The sequence below is a fragment of the Drosophila ficusphila genome, unplaced genomic scaffold (genome assembly GCF_018152265.1).
Source record: "Drosophila ficusphila isolate 14025-0441.05 unplaced genomic scaffold, ASM1815226v1 contig_791, whole genome shotgun sequence".
Taxonomy (NCBI): Eukaryota; Metazoa; Arthropoda; class Insecta; order Diptera; family Drosophilidae; genus Drosophila; species Drosophila ficusphila.
In genome coordinates this window covers 9,240,486-9,252,544 of record NW_025064737.1, presented here as the reverse complement: position 1 = coordinate 9,252,544, position 12,059 = coordinate 9,240,486, and the positions used below count along the sequence as shown (strand labels likewise).

The 12,059-nt window shown below is 39.3% G+C and overlaps 2 protein-coding genes across 3 annotated transcripts; both read right to left on the bottom strand.

The window, feature by feature from the left end:
• Positions 1-668: 668 nt before the first annotated feature.
• Positions 669-5,398, bottom strand: LOC108097895 (epidermal growth factor receptor kinase substrate 8). The gene is made up of 7 exons (XM_017200437.2): positions 5,260-5,398; positions 3,802-4,195; positions 3,695-3,739; positions 2,751-3,635; positions 1,677-2,055; positions 967-1,307; positions 669-902 (listed from the first exon to the last, which is right to left on the bottom strand). Exons 2-7 carry the CDS (start codon positions 4,192-4,194, stop codon positions 807-809), a joined length of 2,139 nt encoding a protein of 712 aa, XP_017055926.1. The 5' UTR covers position 4,195; positions 5,260-5,398; the 3' UTR covers positions 669-806.
• A 1,207-nt stretch (positions 5,399-6,605) lies between these two features.
• LOC108097939 (peroxidase) lies at positions 6,606-11,641 on the bottom strand. Of its 2 annotated transcripts, none has more exons than XM_017200542.2 (11): positions 11,346-11,641; positions 9,932-10,028; positions 9,350-9,683; positions 9,104-9,290; positions 8,630-8,811; positions 8,009-8,568; positions 7,562-7,709; positions 7,338-7,505; positions 7,149-7,266; positions 6,927-7,089; positions 6,606-6,751 (listed from the first exon to the last, which is right to left on the bottom strand). In XM_017200542.2, the coding sequence occupies exons 1-11, from the start codon at positions 11,422-11,424 to the stop codon at positions 6,721-6,723; spliced, it is 2,067 nt and encodes a 688-aa protein (XP_017056031.1). In that variant the 5' UTR covers positions 11,425-11,641; the 3' UTR covers positions 6,606-6,720. The 2 variants fall into 2 exon arrangements, with proteins under 2 accessions (XP_017056031.1, XP_017056023.1); XM_017200534.2 differs by having other exon boundaries at positions 7,562-7,733; positions 11,346-11,640.
• Between the last annotated feature and the right edge of the window lie 418 nt (positions 11,642-12,059).

Below are 12,059 nucleotides of genomic sequence, written 5' to 3'. Positions count from 1 at the left end.
CGAATGTGTATCGAACGAATGGTGTACTTTTTAATGTTTTAACGAGTTGGGACACGTGAACGAACACATGTACAGACTGGTAAACATAGGACCGGTTGGAGCCTTCAAACATGTGACTTCGCAGATCCGAGTTTTTTGGGTGAACAGGCGCGTGACTTACATTTTCAAATGTTTCCCCCGCAGAAATCACGCCCTTACCGGTTTCAAACTCCCAAATGCCATACATTTGGGGTGCATTTTAGCGACAGAATTTATGAAGATTACCACTTACAGCGAGACAGTATTATTGCACTTCCATCAAGTTGGATGGTTGGATGGTCGGTTGGCACTTCTTCATATCGATGAAGATCATGTTTACTGCATATCCAAGTTGATTCGGATATTGTGCAAGCTCACTCACTGATTGACGTCTGCAGTTCGATTCGGAGTCAGACATAAATGGTATCTGGGTTAACCATTAAACATCGAAGCAAAGCTGTTTAATAACCAGTTTTATTAGGGTTCCTGTAATGATAGCATTCTCGATTAATTAATCATGTCAGGGCATTGAATAAGTTAATTATGCATGCCTGTATTATCATGTTTACAAGTTTGGAAAGTCATTCTGGTTTCATTTCAGGAACATGATAATTTCAAGGATAAATTATTAAACAAAAAACATATAAATATATTATTTTTAGGCTTTTTAATGTACAGATAAGAACACGGTTTAACATAAAGGTAGGCATATTAAACGTAAATAAATAAATGGCTAAACTTAGCACATCTGAGGCGCAATAATGACTCCAACTATTCAAATGGGAAGCTCAGAAGACCTCGTTGGGATTGCCATTCGACTGATCAGCCTTTTGACGAGCACGAGCCAATTTGGCAGACAGCTCCGATGATCGAATGGTTTTGTACTACAAGAGGGATTTAATTGGATTAAAAATTGGTTTCGAATAGAAGGTATTTCCAAGGACTCACCTCGCAGAAGTTCTTTTGCAGCACAATCTGGGAAATGAGGCGACGACTCTCCCTTTGGCCAAAGTAACTTTCGATGGTGTGTGGTGATAAGGCGAAGATCTCCTCGCCGGAGAGCGTGTGGAGTCGCTTGATGATCACGTCCGAGAATCCCTTGCCCCTCAGCCACTCCTCCACCTCCTTCGGCTTCGAGTTCTGGTTGATGTAGATCTCCGGGGTCTTGAGGATCTCGAGATCCTTGCGTCGCTCCCGCTGCTGCAACATGATTCGCAGCTCGTCGTTTACATCGTCCTGCATGTAGTAGGCCTGGTCATCCGCCTCGCAATCGTTGCGGGCCCTCATGGCTGTAAATTAGCAAAAAATAATTTAATTAATAGCTCTTAGTTCAATAAGCCATTATCAAAAAAATTCTGTCATTAAATCTTTGAAAATATCTATATTTGTTTCATAATTGCTTGTTTAAAAAATAGCATAATTTAAACACGAAAGTTTTTTGCTTATGCTATATAAGATTTTTTTAATTGACTTTCTTTTTAAGTTAAAATGTGAAAATAATAACAAACTACTCGTACATATCTGCTTCTTAAATATTTAAAATTGTGTTCAGGTTAAAACATCTTAATTTATTCTAGACCCACATTCAATAAAAATGGTGTGACTCAAGATTGTGTGGCTCATGTTTAAGGATACTAATTCAGAAACTAAGGACCTACCTGCCAGGGCTCCAGCCGCCGCCATGTTCCTCTTAAGGGTTCCGCTGGGGGTGGGTGGTTGACTGTCTGGTGGAGGCATCGGTGGTGGAACGGGCACGTTGGGCATGGAGTAGGTACGCGCCATGACCTTGCTGTTGGCCAGCGGATCCTGCAGATCGCGTTCCACGGGAGCGGTGTACATGGCCATTGTGTTGCGGTAAACGGGGGGATTCACCTCCTCGCCGCCATTCTCCGTGAGAGCCACCGATGCCAGGGACTCTGTGTCCCTTCCATTCACTCCGGGTTCGAAGTTGTAAGGGGTGAGCACCGTCCGCGGCACGTAGCCAATGTTTCCGTACGAGTTACGGGCCTTCCACCAGTTGCGGGAGTCATCGATAATCTTGGAATCAGAAGTGGACCATGGTAAATTGATTTAATATAGGCATATAATTTTCAAATCTTATCAAACTGATTGGAAACCACAGTTAGGCTTTCGCGTAATTGCTCAATTGATAAGATTATTCATAGATAAACTTCTAGTAAAATAAAAGCAATGATTAGTCTACTATTTTATATGAACAAAGTGTTATTGACATACATTTTGTTTGGAATCTCTTCAACAAGATTTCAGTGATTCCCTTAAATCAGAATTACTCAGTCAGTCAGTGTTTCTAAGGTTTTCTTATCTCTATAGTCTAAATTTATCTAGCTTTATTTAATCATCTTGGAGATAAACGAAATCTTTATTGCTTTAATCTACTATTGCTTTAATCTACAGAAAATCAGATTAATGTTTTGTTTAACGTAGATTATCTTAGTCATTCCACACATTCCAGGCTCTTTAAATGCTGTATAGGAATCCCTTAATTATTTGAACTGCAGTTAATTTTTTTACCGCGCTTGCTACGTCATCAAAAAACGACAAGTCATTTTGATTTAGTAGCAGCTCTCAATTAAATAAACATCCATAAACAAGATAAGATTGATTTAAATTATGCAAGCAATAAAGAAACGTTTCAATGAGTAAATTAATACTTGACACTTTGTGAAATATCGTTAGGAATGCTTTGAAGCTGATATTTAGTTTATAATTACCTCCAAATACTCCCCCTTGGTGACCTTAAGTTCCTTGTCGTTGGTGGCCGACTTGTTGAAGGCAACCTCGGCGATCTTTACATTGCGGCTCTCCAGGCGATTAAGCCAGGTTCTATTTCCTAATCCCGGACTGGGAGGCACTGGAACTGGCGATGGAGTCGAGGACTTCTTGAGAGCGGGAGCCAAGTACTGCACCTCCTCATCCACAACCCAATCGGGCGACCAATCATCGTAGAAGATCGGATGGTACGAACTCTTGTGATCCTTGAACTGATCCTTTGGAACAGTCCAATTTGGACCAAGGCTCTGCCACAACTGCTTCTCATTGGAGTCGAGCGCTCCGTTCAGGAAGGCAATGGTCTCCCTGCGCAGGAGGGGATTAACTACTGCCTCTGGGATACCCGCATCCACGTAGATGTCATTGCAAACGGTCACAATGGTTTGCAGCGAGATGAAGACATTGTGCACCGGATCGGTGGACTTGGTGAAGTGATTCTGCAGCCGAACGGAGTAGATTAGAGCCAGTTTAACCTTGGCCAGGATGTCGTGGAACTCGCTCTCGATCGGAGGTCGAGATCGAAGGACTAGGAGACCTTCCCCATGAGGATTGTGCTGCTCCTTGCGCAACTTCAACTCGTTGAGTGCCTCGGCGGCATAATGAAGTCTTGCCATGAATCTCTCAATGTCCTCGAAACAGTGGTTGATCACCTGGACATCCCGTTCGGTCTGCTCCTTGTCCTGGGCATTCTTCTCCGCAGCAATTCCTGCCACTGCGGCAGCTATTCCATACTGATCCTTTGCCTGCGGATTGTTGGGTCTTTCTGGTTTGGGCAGCAGAATTGGGGTCTTATTGCGATCCACTGTTACAGGAATTCCTTTACTCAGCTGAAAAATTTGGGAAATGAATACTTAGAAAGCAAAATATAGTATAGTGGAGTACTCACCGTCTTCAGATCCTCTACCAAATGCACTGAGCTCACATCAGCCACCTTAGATACGTATTATTTTAGTTATCTTGAATTTTCTACAGAGTTTATAATTTTTTGCTCACCTGAAAGATATGCATTTCTGTATTGCCAAGTGAAATTCCGGGCACCGAGAAGATTAGAATATTGTTGTAAGCCTCCTGTGGATGTTCGCTAATAAATGCCGTAGGTTCCGTGATCAAACTGCCTGGGAAATTCTCGATTTCCTTCATATCGCTATCCAGCATCACCAACCACTGGCCATTGAAGCTCATGAACATCTTGTGCGGCCAGATGCCACCAGTTTTGTCCAATTCAATCAGCAGCTTCATCTTCTCCTTCGGCTGCTTGATTTCAGCCTCGTTTTTCAACTTGAAGGTGGCCAAGTGTTCCAGGGCGTAAGTGGGTTTAATCTCATCATAATGCCCATTAGGTTGTTGCCCCGAAGGAGCTCCATTGTCGTAGCCGTTTCGTGGCATCCTGAGAGAATACGCAAATTGTTAATCAAAATTATTGGGTTATTGGGGTTTTTATAACCATTAATTTGTATCATATATTGGTTCATTGAAACGCTGCTTTAAGTTCAATATTCACACGCAAATGAAAAAAGACTGCGCAATTCTGTACTGTGCCTTTTTATATTTCTTTCTTTATATTTGTTTTATGTCGATTTGTTTTGATGATAACACTTCAGGGAAACTAATGCATGTAAACATGGCCCATTGTCAATAAGCCCTTTCAGTGATTACATTTAGGAATTCAAAGAACCCGAAGCAGAAAGACCTTTATTGTGCAAGAATAAAAGCAATTACAGACTACACAATTTAAGGCCTTATAAACCCCTTTAAAAGTTTAGAAAATCCTAATTTTTAAATGATATTTTTATTTTTTTTTAATGCAACCATTCGAACTTTAGATTTGTACTAATAAACACTTTTATTAAGTTGTTATTTCCCATATTCCAGACTGTGTTTGGCATCCATCGATCAGAATATTTACCCATACTTGACCGATATGGGTCGAAAGTATTTCAAGGTCCTATTGCCTGCTTTGACCATTCCGCCGATGTGGAATCACAGCGTTCCGGGAAACTATTGATTCGGAGTGGCCAATGGGATATAGATAGATAGATACCCTTGCATGCAGAAACACATACAAAATCACCTATTTCACCTGTGTGGTGGCTACCACCTGCCCGATTAGATAAACGCAATTAGGCACTGACTTTGCGATTGCCTTTGCTTTTTTGCTTTTGCACTGCCAATATTTTGCTTTTGTAGTTATCACAAAGCCAGGAAATTCTTGGCACATGAAGCAATCTCTTAATGAAAGCTCATTACATAAAGGCTCGAATATAAAAGTTAATCGCGTATTTTTAGGCCATGATTTTGGGCCAATTATCTACGCCGTCGGATGGCTGTCTGCTTTGATTTCAGATTTATATTTATTGCTTTCACTTGCATGACATCAGATCCTGAGATACCGATGTCTGCGCCGTATCTTTGATGTCTTGATTTACAGGCTTAGATGAACCGATGGGTTACCTTGTACTGCCCACTGTGCACTTTTATTTTAACTATTTTCTCTTTTATTTTCTTTCTTTTTTTTTTTGTTTGGCCCGAACTCGCACTCTCGACCCGCTGTGAATCGAATTCCAACTCCAACTAACTGACGTTGGCTGGCCCAAAGGCAATCGGCGATATCAGCTGGCTCCCCGCTCATTAATTGATTGCCTGAAATTGTTTCAGCGGTGCGTTATCGCAAAAGCAAAAGCAAAAGTGTGCCTTATCTCCCGTATCGCTCGATACTCATTGGCACTTTCGGCAATCTTATCTGGCCGCCGAGGAGCAACAGAAACAAATATTATGCCATTCCTCCTCCTAGAGAGAGTCTGCTGGCGATTGAGCTTGGTTTTCATATCGGGCCACAAGGTGATCGCATCAAATGGTCAGCGTTTGTCCCTGGGGCCACCAACAAGTGCTCGCAATCGAAGGTAAACATATAAGGAATTTCTGCGTGTTCCCCCGCAACATTTCTGGCATATTTGGCCAACCGACAAAGTAATCCCCAAGTGTCTGCATACTGGCGTGCTTTCCATGTTTGCTTATTTATCGGACAATTTAATCAATAACAGTATTATTATTAAATAATTTTTAAAAATAAATATCCATATGAGTCATGCCTGATTTATCTAAAATTTGCATATATGAAATGAAATTAATCCAAAAGTTCTTATAGTAAATATTTGAGAGTACCTTTTATGTATCTGTTTAAAAAGAATGTTTATTATAAATCACTTATAATTTAAAGTCTTCCATCAATAATTTAGTACTATCCAGTGGCAGGGTCTCATGACTTTTTATTTTACGTACAGTTCTCCATCAATCTATAGATAAACTGATATGAGTATTTAGGTATACCTGAATATTTTAAAAATATCTACCTTTTCAAGTTCTAATACTGGTTTCTTTAAAAATACATTTGCACATTAATTTTTCGCAAATCGAAAACCCTCTATCGTAAACTCGTTGCCATAAAACCTTCTTTGCAAACGTTTGAAGAAATAGTTTTATTTGTTTATTGGCCAATAACTTTTTATTGGTGCTAATTGTGACATTCTTGCCTTTTATTGATGTTTGCAGACTAATTCACGTAATGAGAGAAAAAAGCGACCCTCATTACGGTTGAAAATGGGAATTGTTGAAAATGGCAATACACGTATCGCATTTGCCGCAACACTTTCTGCAACAACTTTTATTGTAGTAATATTGCGTGACTCCAACGACGTTGCTTCTAAATTGAGAGTTATCAAAAGTGTCAAACAATCGATCTGCAGCACCGTGTTTATTTATACAGAACATATCGTTAACAACCCATAAAGCAATCCCAATCAAGATCTGATTGAGGTATTTATTAAGCTTTGTCTGTTACATTTCATTTTTTTGGTTTAGGAACTTAATCTTAAATTCGTATGCGATGTGTGAGCGCCGGTGTATTGTCAAACTCTAGACATCTTTGCAAGAGACCATTTGATTACTGCAAAGAAACACAAAAAACATTCATTATGGTTGTAGATAATTTCCGTTGCCGAGCTTATCACCCCGGTACTCAGTATAATATTAAATGGGAATCAAATTGCGTACAGACTGCAGTGACTCAACGCAGAAAACCAGTGACAGGTGATCTATTATGACCGTTTTTCAATACTCACCGGGCCGATGGCAACTGGAAGATATTCTGGGGAACAGCCGAAAGACCGGAGTTTCGACACAAGAGTTTGGTTCCATTCATGTCTCGGAAGTACTCCGACAACAGAGGGTATTTGCTGTCAGAATTTTGCTGGTGTTGCTTAAGCACGTGTGCGAATTGCTCAGCTATAATGAAAGTATTTAATTAACATAATTGTATGTTTGTTCTTTTTTGGGATACCTACAGATTATGCAGCTAAAAGTGGGTCCAACAGATCCAGCAACTGGTTTTTCCGAGATACCACCGACAATCAAATCCACTTCAGACCAACTGCTGTAAATAATTTTCAGCTTATCCAAAACCTAAAAAATTTTTAAAATAATAATTAATAATTAGAAACAATAATATTAATTGTTTCTGCAGCAAAACATACATCTTTAGGAATAAACTCCTCAAAGTCTCTCCAACTGTTTACAGGTCTCAGCAGAGTGCACGATTCCAAATACCTATGATATGGGAGCAAACCGTGATCCCTGCCCCTTTGGATGTCGAAAGCTAGGATATCAGCATGTGTGGGTTTAGTGTCATTGTGCCAAACAACCTAAAAAGAGAACTATTATTTCTGCATCTTTTCAGCACTACAATTGGCGGACTTACACCTCCAGAGTAGGCAGCATCCATTTTCATGATCTCCTGGTTAAGTAAACTTTCAAGAATGTCGTTCAGTTTCTTGGAAGTGTACTGCAGTTGTGGGTTGTATATTTCTTCCTTGAGTTCAAATAAATTTGTCGTTGGTACGTCCTTGCTAATAAAGACATACTGGTTATTTCTGTAGGGATATTAAATGTTAGGAATTTTGAAAAATAATAGTTTATTGCCAATATTAAATTTAAGCAGGATAAAGAGTGCTCTTTAGGCAATTCTAGTTGAAAGAATATTTGTAGTAGCAACCAAACGTAATTATTTAAAAAAACATGAGGCTTATCATATACATCGTAACTTTTTAGCCTTAAAGAGAATTTATCCTGGAATACGTATACGTAATATTTTTCTATCACATAAATTTATATTATGTATACGTAAAATGAAGTTAAGACGACTTACTTTTCAGTACCAAGCACAACGTTGTTCTTTGTCAAATTTTGAAGCTCATTGGGCAGCATTGAGAAGTAGAATCGAATGGCGGCCACTGCAAACTCATTGGAGACTTCCAGGCCACGATCCAGTTTTTTTCTCTGCACCTCAGCGGCCATACGTTCGCCAAGAACCGCCGGAAGCCATTCCTCGATCACTATCCGACGATATATATACACATTAATAGCCTTGGCAACCTGGAAATGCTTTTCATCATCCCAATGAGGATTCTTTAGTTCTTTGGCCAATCGATTGTGATTTCGCAAGAAGATCGTGTAGATCAGAATGGAGAAGGGGTTGCTGTTGACACGCGAATCTCCAGCTGCAAAGCAGGTGCCATCTCCAATTCTTTCCTTGGCACAAAAGGAGGGTCCTTCCGTATCCGTGGCCATGGGCAGCAGGGCACTGTCGAACTCTCCTCGTGGAGTGGTCTTCAGAAGGCCTCCCTGGAATTGTCTCAACTTTCTTTCTGCTGCCGTGGAAAAGCCATAAAGCTGCGACAAATCCAAGGATCCCGTGGCCTGGTTGAGCTGTAGAAATCATATAAATTAGTGGTATTCTCATGGCTTGATACGAATGAATTCTTCTCACCTGTTCAGCGCCACCAAAATTGCAATCGGCCACGGCCAGAGCACTTCTCACGTAATTGAGGCAGCTGGGCACGTCGTATTTCCCACTGGGCTGGTGGAGAATCGGAGCACAGGCCGGGTGGTGATGACGAGGCTGAAGGTTGTTCTGGTCACGGCTGCAACACTCGATCGGAGCTCCACTGCCTGGGAATGCAGTAATGGTTAATTGAATTTATATAGTGGGGAAAAACATTTTAATTAAACGAATAGGCTTTCGTACACTTTTAATGTGAAAGAAAATTCTCAACAGCTTAAGTCTTAATAATGTTGTTTTAATTATTTGCAATTAGTTTAACTACTAAAGCGCATCTGAAAACTTTCTTAAAACAATTTGCATACTAATTTTATTGTCATTGATAATGTCTTATACATTTTCGTAAATAGACTTTATATATAATGACGGATGTAATGAGGATTAAGTACTTGAAGAACTCACTCATCGATTGGGAGACTGGCTTGCTAAGATCGTGCTCCACAAACTGAGCCCACTGTGCCAGACCCAAATTAAGATTGCTATCCAGAATAATCCGCTTATCCGTTTGAATATTATCGGGTTCGTAGAGCTCCTTACTAATGGACCAGGCTGCCGGAACACTGTTGCGCCTTCCGGAATTGGGGAACATCTAAAAAGATAAAGGGTCCTTAGTAAATTAATTGAAGCTACTTTATAGAGTAAACATACATCATAGAAACCATCCTTGTAGTGACTGCTTCCCAGCAACCTTCTGAAAGCGTGATGACCCTCTCGATTTGTCTTTAGCAAGTTTTCGCACTCGGTTCGCAGACTACTTCCTTCAGGAAGGGGTTTTTGCTCCAGGAAACTGCGGCAATCATCTCCGTCGATTTCATTTGGCAGGCACTGACTGTTGTACACAAACAAGCTGGACTTTATGATCTTCTGAGCGAGTTCACTGTCCTTTTTTGAATCCAAACTCGGCAATGTATCCAGAAGTTGAACATGTGAAAGGCTACCATTCTTAACAGTGATGTCGGAACTCAGCAGATTTTCCTCAAGCCTTTAAGATGTAAAATAAGATTTTAAGTAACTTTTAAAAATCATATTTATATCATCAGTTTATTAATAGAGTTATGGGTAAATATACATCAGAGCTAAACTCTGAGTAACGCAAAAAACTTATTTAATTAAAAACTTTTCAGTATTTCACTCAAAAGCAGAAAGGTGTCAACTTTCGAACTTAATCACTAAAGGTTTTTTAATTTGACTGGTTTTCAATGTAATAATAATAAATAAATATTTACAAACCGCTTTTGTCTGTTAACTGAGTCGAGCGCCGAGTTCACCATATCCAACCATTTCGCTGCAGGAATACGCTCTAATGCTCCATAAAGATCCAAACTTGCTGCATATGAATACATTGAAAAAAATAAACCAATTAAAAGGAAATATTACATTTGGAGATAAATTTGTTAAAAGAAATAACTTAAGTTGTTTCCCATTTACTGAAACAATTACCTTCGTGGGAACATAAATTCTTGGCGCCGCTTCAAGTCAATTGCTTTATTTCTTAAAGGAATAATTTATTTGTACCGTAATACTTGAATTGTACTGTGGAATATTCCATAAATTAAGCTCTGTCAACACATTAATCTAGGCAATTTAAGATTGTAAGCTCTATGGCGAAGGTCATGTTGGGCAGCAAACGATAGAACTCTTGTGAACTGCCCGGTCATTAACATAGGTGTGCATCCCACTAATCTGTTAAAGCATGCTAATTGATACAAATGTGAATCTAAAAATATTCTTATTGCCACGCCTATAAAAATCTATTGGGATCCGATAGTAAACAACTTTTTATTGGGTTTTCCTTTTTGACTGATAAGACATTTGCACATGTTTGCATTTTTAATTGTGAACTCTTGGGGTGAACATTTGGGATTTATTGAGATATTTATAAACAAGTTCATGTAAATAGGTTTCTGAAATGTCGCGCCTTTGAATTGTTTACAAGTGAACGTGAGAATTGGTAAAAACAAATGCAGTCATTCATGATGATATAACAAGTGAGCTTCGACCATCGATCAATTTGAACCCGCAAAAATAGGGAAAGTACAATTATACACTATGATGACAAAACAGTATCCGGACTTTAATTTTTTTAGTGTCAATAAAATCAACATTTGATTTGAAAGTGCGATATGGCTGATAACATTTATCACCATCCTCGATTTTTGAAAGTCTTCCAAAGTTGTTTATTTAATGAAAACTGCATTTTAAAACTGTGACACTTTTTTGAACCGAATATTAACCAAGAAATAATATTGATAGTCTCATACCAGGGGCGGACGCAGAAAAAAATTTTGGGGGGGGTCCGGTCGAAAAATTTTTTCGTTTGGGGGGGGTCCGGTCAAAAAAATTTTTAGTTTATATGGTTGAAAGGCCATGTGCTGTAAGGGAATTTGAAAAAGTCTGCGATTTTGGGGGGGTCCGGACCCCCAAACACCCCCCTGCGTCCGCCCCTGTCTCATACTCTGCTGATCATATGGTCTCTTTTTTAAACTCTCTATTCATAAATCGGTTTCTCTAAGATGGAATTTTATAATCGGATTATAAAAATCGTATTAAATTGTATCAATTGTTACTTCTGAGATCAAAATGCTTTGTTTGAAAATGTTTACTTCATGACCAGTGTATTGAGTCTTTTAGTAATTATACTTACATTTAGCATCGCCTATTGTCAATAATGATGTTCCTATGATGAGAGCCAGCAGCAGACAGACGTTACTGATGCCCCCCATTGCTCTTTTCTTTGTTCTAGAACGCTGATTTCTCAGCCACCGGTTGTGATTCACAAAATACTCGCACGTCAATGGAATTTAAGTCACGTAGTGGGCTTGTGATAAGAAAGTGATCCGAACGGCGATTCGATTGGATTAAATCCGCGCTTTCCGTTCAATTAATTCGTGTCAACGGCTCAGCGGCGAATCGTAGACTGCTGAGCTTGGGGGAAAATCTCGGTAGAATCGAGCCGATGAGAATGCGTCGGATCGTTATCACGCACAATGGAGCTCATCATCATCAGCTTGAGAGCTCTCTCTTTATTCGGATACCAAATCGGGTAAACGTAAACAAATGATATTTTTGTTTTGACTTGGTGAATCAATTACACACACCATCTTATTATGCAAATGATGACCACACCTGAGGGTGTCCCCAATGCTGTGTTCTTACAAAATTTTTTTTAAAACGAATAAGCCATTTTTCATTAAACCTTTTTGTTGTTAAGATAAATTAACCAAGCCGCCAAATAATTTGTTATCGATAAATTTGACCAAATTTAATTTGAATCTCTAGTTCTGGCTTGGAACCAGTTTGATTTTTGCCCTAATAAGCAACGTATTATTTACATGCCATATATGTTATAAAAATTGTT